General features: G+C 45.7%; 1 protein-coding gene across 1 annotated transcript in view; it reads left to right on the forward strand.

Moving 5' to 3' along the window:
* The window catches only part of Plxdc1 (plexin domain containing 1), a 51,780-nt gene extending 44,746 nt beyond the window's left edge, over positions 1–7,034 (forward strand). Inside the window, exons 11-14 of the mRNA XM_042673782.1 lie at positions 228–363; positions 1,470–1,505; positions 3,992–4,152; positions 5,808–7,034. Coding sequence (XP_042529716.1) covers positions 228–363; positions 1,470–1,505; positions 3,992–4,152; positions 5,808–5,927 — 453 coding nt within the window. The 3' untranslated portion in view covers positions 5,928–7,034. The remainder of the gene's footprint in view (positions 1–227; positions 364–1,469; positions 1,506–3,991; positions 4,153–5,807) is intronic.
* The last annotated feature ends 13,705 nt before the right edge of the window (positions 7,035–20,739 follow it).

The following is a 20,739-nucleotide window of genomic DNA, read 5'->3' on the forward strand; positions in this document are numbered from 1 at the left end:
TCAGATCTCAGCCTCCTGAGTAGATAGGATTACAGGTGTGAGCCACCGGTGCCCGGCCCAATTTTGTTTTTTTGAGATGAGGTCTATGTTGCTCAAGCTGGCCTCTAACTCCTGGGCTAATCAATCCTCCCATTTCATCCTACTGAACTGCTAGAACTCAATAGAAGGTTTAAATGCATTCAGGGCTCAGCTCTGTCTGGACAGCAGTGCTGGAATCTCTCTTGCAGGCAGAGGGAAAGACATGCGAGGACTTCCAGGATGAGGAGCACTACTCAGCCTCCCCGGAAAGCTCCTTCAGTCCCTTTGACAGGGACCTCACTTCCACCTCCTCCTCTCTCATCCTTGACAGCCTCACTACTGAAGGTAAGGTCTGAGCTTTGGGGCTGGGAGAGGCCTGGGGAAGAGCTACTGCATGGACACTCCTGTTTTCACAGGGACGCTGGACTGGTATTGCTTACCCTTGATCCTAGGAGGGACTCAAGCTCAGAGAGTTTAGGTCACTAGCTGCGGAGAAGCAGAAGCAGGTTTTGAGCAAGTAGATACTATGTGAGCCAGATCTACCTTCTAGTATTCAGGGCTACATGGATACCCCCAGCCTTATGAACATTCCCTAGGGAAGGAAGAACTAGAGCAGGGGCAGGAAGTTTGACTGGAAGGAAGTCATAGAGAATGAGCAAATGATGGGAAAAGCTAGCAGTGTGGAGGAACTGAGCCCATGCCAGGTGGGGTGCAAAGTCATACATGCATTAGCATCCAATTATACTAATAATTTTGGAGTTTGATACAGTTATATACCCATTTTATAATGAAAATACCAAGACTCAGGGGTGGAGGACGTGCCCAAGCTCACACAGCGAGGACCAAAAGCAAATGTCTTTTCCCAAAACTCTACTGCCTTTCTCTATGCAGAAAGAAATGAAAATGAAGCTGGGTGCTGGTGGTTCATGCCTATAATCCTAGCTACTTGGTAGGCTGAGATCATGGTTTGAAGCCAGTTGGGGAAAAAAAAAAATCCATGAGACTTTTTTTTTTTTTTTGGGTCCGGTCGTAGGGCCTGAACTCTGGGCCTGGGCACTGTCCCTCAGCTCTTCAGCTCAAGGCTAGCACTCTACCACTTGTGCCACAGCGCCACTTCCGGCTTTTTTCTTTTTGCTTATGTGGTGCTGAGGAATCGAACCCTCATGCATACAAGGCAAGCGCTCTACCACTGAGCCACCATCCCAGCCCTCCATGAGACTTTTATCTCCAGTTAACCACCAAAAAAAGCCCAAAATAGAGCTGTGGTTCAAGTGGTAGAGTGCAGCCTTAAACAAAAACAGCTAAGCACCCATGCCCTGAGTTCAAGTCCTAGGACCAGCACACACAAAAAGGAAAATGTTGGACTGAAACCCCTTAAAATCCAGACACTCTCAGGGTAACAGACCATACCCATTCCGCTAATCTTGTTCCTCTGATCTATTTCTTTGAAGATGACACCAAGTTGAATCCTTATGCAGGAGGAGATGGTAAGTACTGAACCACAGGCCCCTCTTCATCAGATCCCGGGCTTTGGGCCCACCCTGAGGAAAGTGGGTGAGCGGAGGGAGGGCTCAGAGGCTCTAGGCACAGGTCCCTAGGTTGAGGAACCATGTATACCTTAGACATTCCTGATTGTAACCTTCTGCCTTCACTTCCCTAAATGGGGTGGGATGAGCATTGTGGCCATGGCCCCTCCTTCTTCCTCCTCTGCATCCTGAAGTGTCCTTGGGTTGGCAGAGAATACATGATTTGCCAGTCACCAGATGTAGGATTCTCCCAGTCTCTGATGATCTCTCTGGACATGGGAGGGGTCCCTCTTCCCTCGCCCTTTTCCAAGAATCAGCTTGGCCCTTGTGCAGCCATGGTCAAGGGTCAATAGAGAAACACATTCCAGCTTTAGACTGGATGTTCTCAGGGGTGTAGTGGGAGCAGTGAATTAATAACATCTGACATCTGATCTATCTCCCCATGAAGATAGGGCTATCGCCTTCCTGGAGAACGATGTGAATGTGTGCGGTTGGTGGTGGGGAGCCAGGCCATGTGCCCCTTATTCTCACCTTCATTCTCATCAGCCACAGCTCTGCCCCTCAGATCCACAGGGTCACAGCAGGCTGATAGCCAGGGAAGCTAGTGTGGGGAATATCACCCTAGCCTTATCACTGGTTGGCAGATGGAGATACGAGCCATGCACTAGAGTGCCCTGGGTAGTTTCTGTTCTGAGTTTCCTCTGCGTACAGCATGCCCAGAAGAGAAAAGGGATGCGGAGGACAATAGTTCTCAATGTATGCAACATTCTATTTTAGGGCTCACCCTCTGTTGCCTCCCTTTCTACTTAACTAACTATATAAAAATGATTCAGTATTTCTGTTACTGACATGCACATCTCCCATCTATTTTGTCCACCTTCCTTTCAGATAGAGGGAATAAGCAAATGGACACACCCAAGTATGTCAGGAGACTAGGCTTTTTAGAGTCTGGCCCTGAATTTGTACTTCCTTGAGCCTAAACTTTCTGGGAGTCTACTACTACCTCGTATAAGTTATGGGTAGGAATAGATGCGCTTCCAGCTCTAGACTACAGGAATGTTCTGTTTCCTCCTGGGGATGCTCTTGAGAATGCATGCTGATGGGGCTGGGAAGGTGGCTCAGTGGTAGAGTGCTTGCCTTGTATGCATGAGGCCCTGGGTTCGATTCCTCAGTACCACATAAGCTGGAAGTGGTGCTGTGGCTCAAGTGGTAGAGCACTAGCCTTGAGCTGAAGAACTGAGGGACAGTTTCAGGCCCAGAGTTCAGGCCCCATGACCAGCCAAAACAAAAAGGGGGGGGGGGCGCTGGGAAGGTGGCTCAGTGGTAGAGCACTTGCCTTGCATGCCTGAGGCCCTGGGTTCGATTCCTCAGCACCACATAAGCACAAAGAAAAAAGCCAGAAGTGGCGCTGTGGCGCAAGTGGTAGAGTGCTAGCCTTGAGCTGAAGAGCTGAGGGACAGTGCCCAGGCCCAGAGTTCAGGCCCCACAACCGGACCCAAAAAAAAAAGAAAAAGAAAAAGAATGCAAGCTGGCTGAAGAACTTCTAGAGGACCTAGAATTCAATTTGAGGGCCAACACTGGGATCCCAATTTTCCCCAAAAACTGAGGACATTGCTGCCACCCTCCAGGAAGTCTCCTTCTAAGGGTGGACAGGGACAAGTCATAGTGTGGTCATTTGTTATCATAAGAGCTGATGCTTATTGATGAGTTTGTTCCAGAGTGTTAGGTTAATTATGTTTATTGACATGATTTATCTCATTTTAACCCTTGCAATAATCCCTCTTTAAGTAGTTGTTATTAATTTCCTTGTTCTATAGAAGCGCTAATAGAGACCCAGAGAGGCTGATTTGTTCAGGATCACATAGCCAATAAGTGGCAGAGTATAGATTTGAATCCAAATAGCGTGATGGCTATTTGGCTCCAAATGTCTTTCTCTCTCTCTCTCTCTCTCTCTCTCTCTCTCTCTCTGTATGCTAGTGCTGGGGCTTGAACTCAGACCCTTTTGCTTTTCACTCAAGACGGATACTCTGCCACTTGTGCCACACCTCCACTTTCACCTTTTTGCTGGCTGTGTTCTATCCAGGCTGTGTTCAAATTATAATCCTCAGATCTCAGCCTCCTGAGTTGCTCGGTTTACCGGAGTGAGCTACTGGTGCTGGGCATAGGTCCCAAATTCATAACCTTCAAATGCCCCTTATATGGCCCAGGTATCAGAGAGAGCTTTTCTTAGGATATTTTATTAGACTTCTGGACAACTTTTTAAGTGCTTTTTGGAAAACATCTGAAAGATGCCACTAATAATGATTTCCCCCAATTCCTAACCATGTATTTGGTAAGTTGACCCAAAGAGTTCTGTGGGCTTTTATCTCTGAGATTTTGTCAGAACCTAAGATTCTGTGGCCTGGCCTTCTGCACTCTCCTTTTTCTGCCTTCTGGTCTCTCCACAGGCCTTCAGGACAACCTGGACCCAAAGACGAAAGGCCCCCCCGTACACCTGGGCACCATTGTGGGCATTGTGCTGGCTGTCCTCTTAGTGGCGGTCATCATCCTGGTTGGGATTTACATCAATGGCCACCCCAACTCCAATGCTGCACTCTTCTTTATTGAGGTCAGTGTGAAGTGTGGCCTCAAACCTGCTGCTGCCTGCTTTTGCGTCATTGTTACCTGGGTCATTCAGTTCCCACCTCTCCCCATCTCACCCCTTACTTACCACATCCCTGAGAAACCATTGCCAACTCCACATTATCCTTCTGTCCCAGTGGAACAGACTGTTGACCTTCCCCCATTTATAAAATTCTTTTTTTTTGGTAGGTCATGGGGCTTGTACTTTGGGCGTGGGTACTGTCCCTGAGCTTTTTCCTTCAAGGCAAGCACTTTGAGCCACAGCTCCACATCCATTTTTCTGGTGGTCAACTGGAGATAAGAGTCTCATGGGCAGGATGCCAGTGGCTCATGCCTAGCTACTCAGAAGGCTGAGATCTGAGGATCGAGTTTCAAAGCTAGCCGGGGCAGGAAAGTCTGTGAGACTCTTATCTACAATAAACCACTAGTAAAACCGGAAGTGGCGCTGTGGCTCAAGTGGTAGAGCCATCACCTTGAGCCAAAGAGCTGAGAGCCAGTGCCCAGGCCCAGAGTTCAAGCCCCATGACTGACAAAAAAAAAAAAAAAAAAAAGCCAGCCTGGGCAGGAAAGTTGTGAGACTCTTATCTTCAATAAACCACTCAGAAAACCGGAAGTGGTGCTTGGCTTAAGTGGTAGAGTGCTAGCCTTGAGCTGAAGAGCTCAGGGACAATGCCTAGGCCCAGAGTTCAAGCCCTATAACCGTCAAAAAAAAAAAGTCTCATGGACTTTCCTATCCAGGCTGGCTTTGAACCACAACCCTCAGGTCTCAGCCTCCTGAGTAGCTAGGATTATAGGTGTGAGCCACTGGTGCCTGGCTATGAGGGTTGTATTCTTTGGGAGCTGTAGTTAAGGATGATTCAGTTTTAGACTCTTCCAGAACTCTGAGGGAACAACTGAAGTGCAGCATGAGAGATTAGGCTCAACCCCTTTTGCTCTGAGCCACATAATTCAGCAGGTTCCATTATTCCACCCCCCCTCCCCCAACCTCAACTAGTTAATTACCTCGTAGAGGACCTTGTTCACTTCATAGAATTCAATTGAGTGGCCACAGCAGGTCCTTCTATTTTTTTTTTTTTTCTAAGAGCCAAGGATGCAAAAATGAATAAAATCCTACCCCTGTTCTTCAGAAGGTCATAGTTTGGTGGCATACTGAATAGATTTCTTGAAAGCACCTATGTAGCACAAGTAGCAGCATATGTCCTTGTCATAGATAGAAAATGGCCTACCTGGGTATCAACTGGGAGCTCCAGATCCCCAAACTCAGAGATTCTGATGGAGCAGGTTTTAAGTGAACCCAGGAATCATGCATTCTGGATGGTTATTTTGGCATTCCCAGAGCTTCATAGGTCATTCCAGCCATCACTGGCTGACTCTTTCTAGACTCTCAGTCCTTTGCTGTACTGCTGAAGCAGCTAGCTCTGAGTTCTGCGGACCACACAAACTCCTTCCAAACTCTGGCTCCCAGTGGTTGAGGGACTAGGGTAGAAAGTCTTTTGAGGGACACTGGCCCTGTTAGTTGGCTACCAGTGAGGCCCCAGTGCCTCAGGACCCTTGTAAGAGGAAGTCTTGGTACTTTCCCTCAGGGATGAGGTCCCCATGGGAAAGTCATGTCCACTGACTTTGCCTCTGTGCCCCCAGCAGCGGAGACCTCATCATTGGCCAGCCATGAAGTTCCGCAACCACCCCAACCACTCCACATACACGGAGGTGGAGCCCTCGGGCCACGAGAAGGAGGGCTTTGTGGAGGCCGAGCAATGCTGAAAGTGCCACGCAAGGAGACCCAGGGACGGGCAAGAAAGATGAGTCATAGCGATGCAGAGAAAAGGACTTTTCCTGGCATCCTTGAGCTTGCCCTGCGCCAGGAAGATGAGACAGCAGCTTATGGTGCCAGACCCACAGCTCAGTCCTCATACCCCAGACAAAGCGGGTTCAGCAGAAAAGCAACCATGTGGGTTTCTTAAAGGAATAGTAACCTCATCTCCTATGTGGATGCCAGGGGTCCCTCCTTCCGAGGCTTTCAACGATCTACTCCGTAGCCATTCCACAACCTCCTCGCCCCTAGAGATGGCCTCATGCCCTGCTCCTGGTCTCTGGAGGCCTTTCTCATGGGTAACTGGTTAACTGAAGCCAAGGCTGCTACACTCCAGATCCATGGGCTTACGAGCTGTCCTATGGCCATGAAATTGGCCTACTTAGCCCCCAACCTCTGCAGCTCTGGAAACCTGAAGAAAGGGTTCCTCCTATCTGGGAAGCTCTCAGCCCTTGGGCAGTATGTTGACTTCTGCATCAGGACATGTGCGGCCTGTGGCCTGCCTCTGGCCCACCCGAACCCAGCTTCTATCTGGTCAACTGGGCCCTGCATAGCCATCTGTCTGATGGGGGCTCCTGACTCTGTGACTTGTCTGGCCCTGATTTACTTGCTGGCCTGATCTGGTATTGACATCTGTAGGTATCTCTGAAGGCATAGCTTGCCTGGTTCATATTTTTCCTCTACCAAACTGGATTTTTACAATCATTTCAGATAAACAGGGCACTTCAAGACCCTCTCCAGCAGAGAGGGTCAGTTGGATCCTGTTAAGAAGGCATACCAGCCAGAAAGGTTAGGGACAGAGGACGCTGGCATGGGAGGGAAGGACTTTCTACCCACAACCTTGACCTAGGACATAGCCTCTGTCTCCCTAGCTCTGAAAGAAGTATTGGAAGCAGGGAAGTTCAGGCTGCCAAACTGAGCTTGTTTTTAAGGGACTTCTGTCTATCCCAGTGATGGTAAGCTTCTGAAGGGCATTGAAAATTGAGATCTAGAGCTCATTTCATTCCAAGTAAAATACATCAGCAGCAAATAAATGTTAAGGCACTGTCTCCACTTAATCACACCCTTTTGTATGTCATGAGGGACCTGCAAACGAAAAGTTAGTCTGAGGACAAGGAAGGCAGCCTTCAAATACCCAGACACATCCAAAACCTGACTGACAGCTTTGCAGCCACTCTGTGGTTTATCTGTGTGGGCTGCTAATGACAAGTAGAGTTAAACCAGAGAAGAGAGAGCTGGGGGACACAAGCTAGGGATGGGAGGTAGAATTTGAAAAAGAAAACGGACACTGCAGCAGAGTAGAATTTTTGCAAGTATCAGAAGACAGAAGATCTGGAAGAGCTTGACAAATGTGACCAAACTCCTCCCAACCCTCACCATCTTTGCTGGAGCCCAACTAGCAAAGTCTACAAGGAGGGCCCCTGTATCTAAGATGGCCCACCAGGAAGTCGGTGGGTGGCACTTTACAGGGTTAGTTTTGGTCCCTGACTATCCTTAGGGTCTCTAGTGACACAAGCATTTCTATACAGATCTGGAATTTGATCCCCAAGGATTTAGAGCAGGTCAGATGGGCAGCAATGGTGAATGACTTACTTCAAGAGTGACTAGGCAGGTGCTGGTAGATCACACCTATATTCCTAGCTACTCAGGAGGCTGAGATCTGAGGATCACGGTTCAAAGCCAGCCAGAACAGGAAAGTCTCTGAGACTCTTATCTCCAATTAACCACCAGAAAACCAGAAGTGGAACTGTGATTCAACGTGGTAGAGGGCTAACCTTGAGCAAAAGAGCTCAGGGACAACGTCCAGGCCTGAGTTCAAGTCCCTGGCCAACAACAACAACAGCAAAAGTAACTATTTGGAGACACAGGTCTGAGGGTCCCTCTGCACCGGGCTGACAAACCCCATACAGTGTGTATCATCAACTAGACTTCCAGGCCTTTCCGTCCTACAGGCATATTCATTCTCCAGGGAAAGGAAGTTGCCATTGGGGGAAGGAAGCTTTAGTTCTGTGAAATGGAACTGGGAAATTTTCTTTGTTATTCAGAGAGACAGAGGTCTTGGGAAAATTCTGAGGACTAAACAACAAATAGAAACAAAGGAGAATGCAGAGACTGAGTATAAGGGGACACCTTGAAGTGGTTCCCTTCATTTAACCCCTCCTAGATTTGTGGTTTTCTCTAGTAAAGCCCCTGGGGTTTCTGATTCTGCAGCCATCATGAGCCCAGTGACTCACAACAAATGGGCTCTCTAAGCTTGACTTGAAAACTTGATGGTGATCACCTCCCTTAGGCCATAATCAGATACCCCTGCCAGTCTCAGCAGGCCCTATAACTCTGGAGGCCACTTGTTCAGACCTGGGCTGGAGCCTGAGATTGAAAATGTCCTTCAGTCATGTTGAAGGGGATTTGTTTTTGTTTTTGTCAGTCCTGGGTTTGGAACTCAGGGCCTAGGCACTGTCCCTGAGCTTCTTTTGCTCCAGGCTAGCACTCTCCTACTTGAGCCATAGTGCCACGTCTGGCTTTTTCTGTTTATGGGCTTCATGCATGCTTAGGCAAGCACTCTACCACTAAGCCACACTCCTAGTCCCAAGTAGTTCTTGATGAACTTATAAAAACAAAATTTTTAATGTGTCTGTTTTACCAGGGTAACTGGATCCCTGTTTGCCGCTGTACACACAAATGTAGCCTTAGATTGCTAAAAACAAAACAAAACAAAACAAAACAAAAAAACTGTAACTGTGCTCAGCCATTAACTTAGATTGTTAAAAGACAATGGAAAAAGTTGCCAGCCAAACCTCATGGTTCCAAAAAGCAGGGTGTTCACCACTTGAAGCAACCTTTCATCTGGCTGTGGGCAGGGCTAAGACTCTTCCCTAGGTATGGAGTAGACTCACAGACTAGCACAAAGCAGTGCTCAAGGGCTGGGAAGGTGGCTCAGTGGTAGAGCATTTGCCTTGCATGCATGAGGCCCTGGGTTCAATTCCTCAGCACCACATAAGCAGAAAAAGCCGGAAGTGGCTCAGTGGCTCAAGTGGTAGAGCACTAGCTTTGAACTGAAGAGCTGAGGGACAGCACCTAAGCCCAGAGTTCAGGCCCTACAACCCCCCCCCCCAAAAAAAAAGCCGTGCTCAAGGTCTGCACCAGAACTCCCTAGCCATGAAAATTTACACCAGAAGAGTGACTGTCACCGATGGAATATACTCTTTATCTTCAGAAACCTACCTGAACCTCTAGCACATCTGGAAGAATATGGGGATTTTAGGACTCTAGCTATCCTCACTAAAGCATAAGTCACACAGTTTGTGTAAATTTTCAAAGATAATAATAAAAAGAAACAAGTCTTTTATAACCTCAGCTATAAGTAAAGTAAAAAGCAAAGGGTTCAGAGTGCACACACCTTGGTCCTGATGACAACTTCTTCCCAAGTCTTCAGCCCCTTTCTTTGAGTGGGAAAGAACTGGCACCCTGTACTGGCTCAACAGGGGAGCTCCTCAGACCACCTGCCCACCTCCAAGAGAACCACCAGGGAAGTAACCCCAGCTATGGATTTATCTCGGGCTTGTAAATCCCTAGAAGGCAATCTTATGCATTTTTAATCTACTATCTAGAGATACAAAATAAATCGGAGTTAAGTTCATGCTGTCACATTTCTGGATGCTTTGCACTTGAACAACTTTAACAGCTTCCTTGGGCTTTTATTACTTTTTTTTTTTTTTTACTCACAAAACATGAGTTTGCAAACCAAAACAAATAGAGGAAAAATGTGAACTCCTCACAGCCAAAACCAACGAAGCCAAATTTCAGGCTTCAGACGAGCCAGTTTATAAATAAACATGTTGTGTTTGCCAAGTAAAGAGAAATGTGTTGGAAAAGGCAACATGGACTAGAGAGAAGGTGCTAAGCTGAATGTAGAGTCAGAAGGCAGGAGTTTTGACTCCAGCAGTGCCCATGAGGAGCTATGACGTGGGCCAAGTCACCGAACTTTCTTCCACCTGTTCATGCCTCTGTGAAATGGGAGGTGTTATAGTAACACTGATTGGTCTAAAGTAGGAACTTAGCAAATACCTCTGCTTGGTTTTCAGTTTATACAGCATTCCTTTCTTTCCCATCAGGGTAACCAAATTGTTTTAGTTGGTCCAGAACTCTCCTGGTGTTACGTCTGAAATCCTTGCATCCCAGGAAGTCCCTTCATCCCAGAGAACATAGGAACATGCTATCTTGAGGCAGCTCTCATACTCTACTAGCTGAAGAAATAATTCCTAGTGTGCCCAGATAGGAAGCTCAGACTTCCCTAGGATTGGTTGGAAATGCATGACTCAGGCCTACCTGCCCACTCTGCAAAGTCAGAGTGTGAGTTTGAGCAGCTCTGGGGGATTTGTGTGAGACAATTTTTCTTAGAAGATCACAGCTGGTTGGGGAGGCACCATTCCCCCATTCCCCAGATGAGGAAACTGAGGCTCCAAAAGTCACTTGTTTATTTACTCATTCACTTGAGCTACATTTTTTTGGGGGGTCCGGTTGTGGGGCCTGAACTCTGGGCCTGGGCTCTATCCCTCAGCTCTTCAGCTCAAGGCTAGCGCTCTACCAACTTGAACCACAGCTCCACTTCTGGCTTTTTCTGCTTATGTGGTGCTGAGGAATGGAACCCAGGACCTCATGCATGCAAGGCAAACACTCTACCATTGAACTACCTTCCCAGCCCATTGATCTATATTGTTTGCCATTAAGTGAATTACCCTAGGTCACATAGTAAGTAACATAAACAACTTCCAAACCCAGGAGTCTTCAGAGTCTCAAAGTAGCTCTCCATGTACCTCAGGGCAGTGTCAGAACCACAGCTTAATATAGAAGAGCCTGTAGATTATGACAGAATCCTCTGGCCTGGTCTATAGAACTCCTTAGCAAGATGCACAGCAATGATGTCCAATCCCTCCTCACTCTGGGCTCCCAAAACTGTGAGCTTCTCATCTGTCTGGTTGCACAGCCCCACACGTTTGCCACAAGCTTGCAAATGTCCTGAAGCTTGCCTCTTTCGTCTCCTTGGGCCCAAGCTCCAGAAACTTCTCCACAAGAAGAAATAGAGCACTCTAGATTAATAGCCCATGCTATTTTATCTTCTTGAGTTGAAGACAAGGTCTTACTTCTCAAGGGAAGTGGGAAAGTAAGAGGGAGTCTTTACTTGACCTGTTAAAAAGAGAAATTCTTTTTTTTTAGAATTCATATTTATATATTTAAAATCAAACACAATTAAATAGAATATTGTTTAAGTACATGAATACTTCAACTTTAGAAGAATAACAGAGGTGGTACATAGTACCAAAAACTTATACCCAGCCTTTTTGTTTCTTCTGTTGATAAAATGGTGTGCCTGTATACAATCAATATTGCAACGGAATAAATTCTCTATTCATTCAAAACTTTATCAAGGACAGAGGTGATAATTATATACATATATATATATATATATTCATTAAAAAGAGAAATTCTTGGGGCTGGGAAGGTGGCTCAGTGGTAGAGCGCTTGCCTTGCATGCATGAGGCCCTGGGTTCGATTCCTCAGCACCACATAAGCAAAAAGAAAAAAAGCCGGAAGTGGTGCTGTGGCTCAAGTGGTAGAGCGCTAGCCTTGAGCTGAAGAGCTGAGGGACAGCGGCCAGGCCCAGAGTTCAGGCCCCACGACCAGACCCAAAAAAAAAAAAAGAAATTCTTTGAGAGGAGGAGGACCATCTCTTTTGATCTTCATAAAACATTACATTTGGTCCCAAGGGATAAGTCAATTAGGCCCACCATTTTCCACAAAGCTAAAAGCATTGAAAAAGATATCTAAATATAGACCAATATACTTGCATCACACTGTCACAGAGCTTTAAGTTTAGACCTTTTAGCCTCAGTCTTTCCTTTGTAACCACTGTGTGATTCAACGAACTGTTGAAAAGGTCAAAGACTCATCCTGACCAGCTGAGAAAAACTGGAAGATCTACAAAAATATATTCGAGCTAGGGGTCACATCATGTGTCTGTAGTATCAAGAATTCAAGGTCAGCTTGGCCCATATAGCAATACCGCATCTCAAAGAACCACACACAAAACAACCAAAAACAAAACAAAACAAACACTAGCTATTTCTTAGGTTTTTCAGAACAACAACAAAAGACATGAGCAAGGAATATTGCAGAATTTATTCAGCACAAATCAAAGAGTCAAGTGACCCCTTAACGAGTCCTTACTGATTTACTTCAATGACTCCTTTAAGAGGACAGGGCTTGGTGCCTAAGCTGTAGGTTATGGCTAGACCAGGTAAGGCATTAGCTATTTCCTTTTACCTTTTAATTATGCTAATGGTTCTAATTCCTTTTTAACAACAGGTTAAATCAGGGCTGGAGATGTAGCTAGGTAGTAGAAACTTGCCTGGCACATGAGGCCTGGGTTTGAGCTCCAGGGTCACAAAAACAAAACAGATTAAACCCTTGAATGAGACTTGGCAAAAACAGGTGCTCAGTGTGTATTAGTAAAGGTACGTAGCTGGGCCCTGTCAGGAAATTGGAGGAGAAAGGAAGGAAACAGGCCGGACTCCATCTTCCCCAGGTAAGGACTGTTTATTGAGATATAGCAGCAAGGGGCACAGCCTTCCTGTGGGCTTAGAGACTGTGTATAGTGGTGGAACAGGTGTTTGTTTTGTTTTGTTTTGTTTGTTTGTTGGTCGTCGGGCTTGAACTCTAGGCCTGGGCGCTTTCCCTCAGCTCTTCAGCTCAAGGCGAGCGCTCTACCACTTGAGCCATAGCACCACTTCTGGTTTTCTGGTGGTTTTTTTGGAGATAAGAGTTTCACGGACTACTTTCCTGCCCGGGCTGGCTTTGAACCATGATCCTCAGATCTCAGCCTCCTGAATAGCTAGGATGACAGGTATGAGCCACCGGCGCCCAGCTAGGTGATAGGTTTTTATGAGGTCTGAGCAAGGATTCAGAGGTCAATGAAAAAGCCATTAGGTAGGGCTGGGAAGGTGGCTCAGTGGTAGAGTACTTGCCTTGCATGCATGAGGCCCTGGGTTCGGTTCCTCAATACCAAATAAGCAGAAAAAGCCAGAAGTGGCGCTGTGGCTTAAGTGGTAGAAGGTAGCCTTGAGCTGAAGAGCTCAGGGCCAGCAGCCAGGCCCAGAGATCAGGCCCCATAACCAACAAAAAAAAAAAAAAAAAGGAAAGAAAGAAAGAAAGAAAAAGCTATTAGGTCTAAGGAGGTGGGGGTTTTCCAGTTGGGCCCACAATGGATGTTTATAGCCAGGCTTAGAGAGATTGCCCTGCCTGCGTTAGGCAGTCTGCCCATATCTTTGGTGGCTTGCCTGACATACTGACATCTGCATGTACCTGGGGAAACGAGGTGGGAGGCTCAGTCCTTCAGGCCTAACCAGAAACTTCTCTCTTCCTCACCTGAGCAATCTCTCCTGTGGATAGGATAATAGGAAGAAGAACGATAGGAAGCCTTCAGGGGCTTTCAAGGGCATAGAATGTCACAGCAAGCTCAGATGTGGCTTCCTTGGCAGGTGGTGCTTTTGGAAAGGCAGTGGGGTACAGGCCCATGGGAAGGCAAGGGAAGACCCTGAGCCTGGCCCAAGAGGGAGCCTCTAATCAATCTCTAAGTGACACAGTCACCAGAAACTCAGGCTTAAAAATTCCCATCTCCCTTGCCTGCTTCCTCTCCTTCATGAGCAGAGAAGGTTGGTGTCCCTAGAAGCCTGCAGAAAGAGGACAAAGCACTGGACACAGAGGCACTGTTTGCTCACAATGGCCTCCGGACTAGATCTGCCCTGAAGCTAAGATTCTTTGGCAAAAAAAATAAAGCACAACTTAACTTTCAGTCCTCAGCACCCAAACATATGACTCATAAAAGCTCACTGCACAGAACAAGGGCAGAAAGTGAAGAACAGAATACCAAAGGCTGTGAGAGTTCCTGGAACAAATTCCTTCCTGGCCCAGTCTTTGCCATCCAGATTCTCAGTTTCTGGGGAAGAATTAGGATCAAGTACTAAAATGCTAGCATCCTTTGTTTATGACTTTGTTTATGACTTACTCATCAGGCTTTTTGAAGAAGCTAGTCTGCCTCTGGGGCCTGAGAGAAGCAGGAAAGCCCTTTTTGTCTCTGATGTTAAGTTAAAGAAACACCCACCATCGAGGCTTCTTCCATCTTAGTTTCTTCTTTTCAAGATGCTGTGTGGATTTGACAAGCAGCAATTATAAGAACCTGGAAGAAGGCAGGTCTCTTGTACTGGTTGTATTTCCTACACTCATAAAAACAAGTTCCTCATCAATTTGGCAGACATGCTCCAACTCCTACCTCCACCCCCACTAATAATAAAAGGATTCCTTCTACAGGCTTTACAGCTCTGAAAACACTTTTATGCATTCAAATCTTAAAAGCAAAGCAACCAGAGCTGATGTGTAGGTGAGGCCATTCCAACTCTCAGCACTGTCTCTCCCTAGCCCAAGTCTAAGCAGGATGCTAAATTCAGTACAAATACAATCTACTTTGTATTGAAAAAAATCTTCCTGGCTTTCCAGGCACTTCCTCAATCTAGTTTGTCATCTAATCATTGTAGATCTCTTTTGAGGTTGGTAATTAGCAGCTCCCTTATAACCCTACCCCATTTTAGCATCACTCTTTAAGCCTAAAGGCTTAAAGCTCAAAGCGCTGAATGACTTTGCTGGCCCTACTGCCTCTCCCATGTACCTCTTTCTAAAATCTCATCAGAAACCCAGCTCTTCCCACCACGAGTAACAGAGCAATGAGAACTAATGTGAAGGAGTGTCTTTCGGGGACCAGGCAGTCCTTTGCAGCCCAGATGCCTTTCATACCAGTAGATAGGAAATTGTCCATCAGAATATGTCTTCTTGCCTGGCATGGCAGTGCACACCTGTAACCCAACCCTTAAGAGAATGCAGCAGACCACAAGATTTAGGTAGCCTGTCCTACAAAGCAAGACCTTGTCTAAAACAAACAAAACATGGAAGTGGAGCTGTGGTCTAGGTGGTAGAGCACCAGCCTTGAGTAAAAATGCTGCCAGATAGCTGGGAGCCTGTAATCCTAGCCACCCAAGAGGCTGAGAACTAAGGATTGTAGTTTGAAGCTGGCCCAGGCAGATACTCTCCAAGTATCTACTAAAAAGCCAGAAGTGGCAGAAGTGGTAGAATACACACACACACACACACACACACACACACACACACACACACACACACACACAGACGGGATTAGTTAAGACTATATGAATTAAGATAGGAAAGTGTCCACAATAAGACATTTTTTGCAATGTTCTCCCGTTATCAAAAAACTAAAATATACCTATACAATTTATTTTAAATCTTTCTATGATTTGCCCAAGGCCATCTAGCTAATTCGCTGTGGAATCACCATAGACCCTGGGTCTATGATGACTCCAAGTTCATTTTATTATCCCATAAGAACCCATTGAGATGAAGCGATTTTGGAGGACATAGAAGGCAAATTTTCAACAGTGTCAGGACTTTTGTCTGCAATATCCTTGGAAAGCAGCCAGCTAGCATCTGTTTGAATACCTCTAGCCACAGGGAGTTCATTATTATATTTTTTTTTCTTTCATCAAATAAGAAGACATCTATCTACCCTCAAATCTGCTTTTGAATTCAGAATCCTCATTGGGGAGGTGCCCACTTGAGCCAGGGTGACAAGGTAGACTAGCTCACCTTGGTGCCTGGGGAAGAAATTCTTCCCGTGAAGGGTCAGCAGGTTCCATGCTTCTTCATGAATAAGGAACCCCAGCCTCCCGCCTCCACTGCCCAGAACTTCCCGCAGAAGAACCCAGGTAAATCTTGCCTGTTTAGTAAGTGCTGCAGCTTTAGGGGCCACAGCTGCAGGAAATACCTGAATTTGTATTCACGGTAAGGCCTCCCACGGTTGAAATCCCACGGCTGAAAGGATAATGATCTGCCTGCTGAGCTGACAGTTTCCCATCTGGTGAGGGCTGAATTCTGTGCCTTTAGAAAAGACACCAGAAAAGTCAAGCTCTTGGCCTGGCTTTGACAGATCCGTCCCCCCCTCCCCTCCCCATCAGCTATGCTAAGGGGGTGGGGTGGGGTGGGAGGGAGGAAACTGCTGAGGTTGATGTGGGGGAAGCAGAAAGAAAGCCTAGAAAGGAGGAGAGGATGAATCTAGGATGCTAATGAATTCTTTGTGATCTCACCCCCTCTCATCCAAACACTTGCTCCTCTGCAAAAATCGGTGGAGCTTCCTTGCCAGCTGGCACCTGAAAATGTGCCCAGGTAGACAAAATCTTGAGTCCCAGGTCAGCCTCTGAAATGCTGGCTCTCTACGAAGGGGTGAATGTCTAGACAGAAAATAAGAAGGATCTGCACTTCCGGGGTCTGTTTTCCTGGTCTGCCCCCATTACCACCCCATGCAGCTGCCTCGTAATGACAACAGAGCTGGAAACCTAGCAACATTACAGACCAGGCAACTGGCATCAACAACAACAAAAAGAATGCTCTCTAGGGAGTTTGTTGTTGTTTAGCAGGTGCTAGAGCTTGAATTCAGAGCTTGGGCACTCCCCCTGAGCTTTTGTGTGGAAGGCTGGTGCTCTATCACTTGAGCCACAGCTCCACTTCCCAGCTTTTTGGTGGTTAATTAGAGATAGTCTCTTGGGTTTGTCTGCCTGGACTGGCTCTGAGCCGTGATCCTCAGATCTCAGCCTCCTGAGTAGCTAGGATTACAGGTATGAGTCACTGGTGCCAGCAGCCCTCCAGGAGTTTCAGTAAAGGTTCTGATATCTACCATTTGACTCTCCTATTCATTTTATCTACCAAAGACATGGCAAGCCCTACCATGCACCAGCCAGCTACTTGGAGCCAGAACAGCAGGGTAAACCTAAAAACCAGTACAATCTGCCACATTGGCATTAGAGCCAACCACATGCTAAGCCTTGCCCTAAGTGCTTTATAGACTTACATTAAAGTTGAGAGCCAGGGTTTATTCTTATTAACATTTACACTGAGATCAGAAGACTTATATAACTAGGTCACTTAGACCAAAAAAAAAAAAAAAATGCAGAGGGAATTTAAGCCCAGCTCCATCCTGCTGTAAAATCCGTGATTGAAAAAAAATAAAATAAAGAAACCTTATTTTATGTCAGTTGTGGTACTTGAACCCAGAGCCTGGGCACTGTCCCTGAGCTTTTTTATTCAAGGCTAGTGATCTACCACTTTGAGCCACAGTGCCATTAATTGGAGATAAGAGTCCCATGGACTTTCCTGCCCAAGCTGGTTTTGAACCATGATCCTCAAATCTCAGCCTCCTGAATAGCTAGATTATAGTCGTTAAGCCACTGGCACATGTCTAGCAAAAATATTATTACAGGAAATTTCTAACATACACAAAAATATCACATATACTAGTTGTCAAGTTACAATAATCATCAACATAGGATGGCCTTCACCTCTTCTCCCATGCACCCTCCTTCAGTGGGTCATTTTGACCCAAACATTATCCATTTGTAAATAGCATGTACCTCCAGAAGATAAAGCTATTCTTACTGGTGGCTCAGGAGGCTGAGGTCTGAACATCAAGGTTCATTAAAAGCCAACATAGGAAAGTCCTTGAGACGCTCATCTCCAATTAACCACCAAAAAGTCAGAAATAGAGCTGTGACTCAGGTGTGGAGTACTAGCCTTGAGCAAAAAAAGCTTAGGGAAGCCAGGTGCTGGTAGTTCATGGCTGTAATCTAGCAACTCAGGAGGCTGAGGTCTAAGAATCAAGGTTCAAAGCCAGCATGGGCAGCAAAGTCTGTGAGACTCTTATCTCCTAAAAAGGCCAGAAATAGAGCAATGGCACAAAGTAGCAGGGTAATCCCTTGAGCACAAAAAGCTCTGGGACAGTGCCCAAGCCCTGAGTTTAGTCTCCGGGACAGGCAATGAATAAATAAATACATGAATAAAGGTACTCTTAAATTCCTCAAAATAATGATTCTAGGTAGAAGATAACAAGAAACTGTACTGTTATTCTCTGAAGCAAAGAAAATTGCCAACTTATATCACACCCACAGGAGAAGAAAGCAGTTCCTTGGCCCTATGGCATTTTAGCAGAATGTGGCAAGAGCAGTTATCACCTGCTCTCCATCCAGGACTGTCTTCCTACAGTCCCACATCACCAGGTCCTGCCCACCTAGCCATGTGGAACAAAACTTTTCTGCACATTACCCAATAATATGGACACATCCACAATGGAAACCTACTAGCAAATGTTACCTAACCAGTTCTTCTTTGCAAGCTCAGAGAATCTGTCAGATGTTCATGGAACAACATTAACAACGACTGAGCAGCCCACTATGTGTCAGACACTAAGCAAGGCATTTCCATATGTGTCAACAACAAAACACTTGAGTTTTAAATTTTGATTCAATTTTTGTGGTTCAATTTTCCATTTGCTAGGAATTCTACCCTGCGCAGAAATACTGTGGAAAAGACAATCATTCCCTCAGAGGCTGAATCCATCAGACTAGCATTTCTTGGGAATGTGTGTGTCTGCATGTGTGTGTGCATACACCAGCCACTTTTTTTTTTTTTTTTTTTTGGTCCTTTTTTCTTCACTCCTGCCTCTTAGGCATCTCCTCATCTCTTTCTTTCTTTCTTCCTTTTTTTTTTTTGTCGGTTGTGGGGCCTGAACTCTGGGCCTGGGCGCTGTCCCTCAGCTCTTCAGCTCAAGGCTAGTGCTCTACCACTTGAGCCACAGCGCCACTTCCGGCTTTCTTCTTATGTGGTGCTGAGGAATCGAACCCAGGGCCTCAGGCATGCAAGGCAAGCGCTCTACCACCGAGCCACCTTCCCAGCCCCTACATCAGCCACTTTAAGAGTCATCTCTGAGTCTTTAATTTATGTTTCTTGTCCTGTATTACCCTGGCATGCCCTGGAAGAAATCTCTCTCTATTCAAATTCACAAAATACATAGTAATCTCCTTCTCCCATGTTTCAGGGTCTGCAGTCCCACCCTAAGGTGCTTGGGACTCAGATGGGAGAAATGGTAATTGTCATCACCAAGTGACAAGGAAATGACAATTATCATTTGGCATCCACAAGAAATTGGTTCTAGGACCCCAGAAAATATGAACACCTGAGAATGTTCAAGTCTCTTATAGAAGATAGCTTGACTTTACAAAGCCATTAGAAAGAATAATATTATGTCTTATGCAGGGAAATGGATGGAACAATGATAAAACAAATCATGTTAAGTGAGGTAAGCCAAGTTCAGAGAGACAAATGACACATGTTTTCTCTCCGATGTGGAAGCTAGATCTAAAATACACTGGGGCATGATAAACTATACAGAACTCTAGACATTCACACACACGGTGAGACTAAAGGAGGATACTCTTAGGGGAGAAACTCAAAGGCATAACGCCTCTGAACATTTTTTTCATTGCTTTATTAAAATGAATATCAGGATTGCTAGCAATCATAAACAATACACATGATTAACTTAACATCTGGAAGTGAATCTTAAAGATATCCAAGGTGAACATTTAAAATAATATTTAAGTTGGGCACAGTAGCTCACGCCTGTAATCGTAGCTACTCAGAAGGCTGATATCTGAAGATCATGGTTCAAAGCCAGGCCATGCAGGAAAATCTATGAGACCCTTATCTTCAATTAACTATAAGAAAACCAGAAATGGCACTATGGCTCAACGTGGTAGAGCAAGTAAACTCAGGGACAGTGCCCAGGCCCTGAGTTCAAGCCCCATGACTGACAACAAATAAATAAATAATATATAATACTTATCAAAATGTGCTAGGAAATGAAAACAAGGGTTTGGTTTGGGTTTGGGTTTTTGTTTTTTTTTGTTTGTTTTTGCTTTTTTATTGCTATTGTTGGTGGAGATGACATTGTTTTTGCTTTTTTAATTTTTTTTGGGGGGGGTCCAGTCGTGGGGCCTGAACTCTGGGCCTGGGCGCTGTCCCTCAGCTCTTCAGCTCAAGGCTAGCGCTCTACCACTTGAGCCACAGCGCCACTTCCAGCTTTTTTTTTCTGCTTATGTGGTGCTGAGGAATCAAACCCAGGGCTTCATGCATGCAAGGCAAGTGCTCTACCACTGAGCCACCTTCCCAGCCCCCCCAGCTTTTTTCTTATATGGTGCTGAGGAATCGAACCCAGGACCTCAGGCATGCAAGGCAAACGCTCTACCACTGAGCCACCTTCCCAGCCCCTGCTTTTTAAATTTTTTTGTTGTTGTTTCTTCACTCTTTTGTCTTGTTTGTTTGTTCATCTGGCTTTGGGAGGGTAAGAAGGAACAGAAATGAAGGGACAAAGTGAACAAATACAGCAGTAGTACTCACTAGACACAACTTACTGAACTATACAACTTGTGGGTGGAGACAGGAGGGAAACACTGGAAGAGAGTGAGGGAAGGGGTGACATTGCCCAAAACAAAATATACTCATTATTTGACTTATGAAATAGTAACCTCTCTGTACATACTTTAATGGATAAATACATCTATATATCCATATATATTCTTTTTTTAAATTATTTATTTGCTTGTCCTGGGGCTTGAACTCTGGGCCTCGATGCTGTCCCTGAGCTCTTTAGCTCAAGGCTAGCAGTCTACCACTTGAGCCATAGTGCCACTTCCAGCTTTTTCTGTGATTAATTGGAGATAAGAGTCTCATAGACTTTCCTGCCTGAGCTGGCTTTTAACTGCTATCCTCCTATCTCAGCCTCCTGAGTATCTAGAATAACAGATGTGAGCC

The sequence above is a fragment of the Dipodomys spectabilis genome, unplaced genomic scaffold (assembly GCF_019054845.1).
Source record: "Dipodomys spectabilis isolate Male_0828 unplaced genomic scaffold, ASM1905484v1 ptg000018l, whole genome shotgun sequence".
Classification (NCBI taxonomy): Eukaryota; Metazoa; Chordata; class Mammalia; order Rodentia; family Heteromyidae; genus Dipodomys; species Dipodomys spectabilis.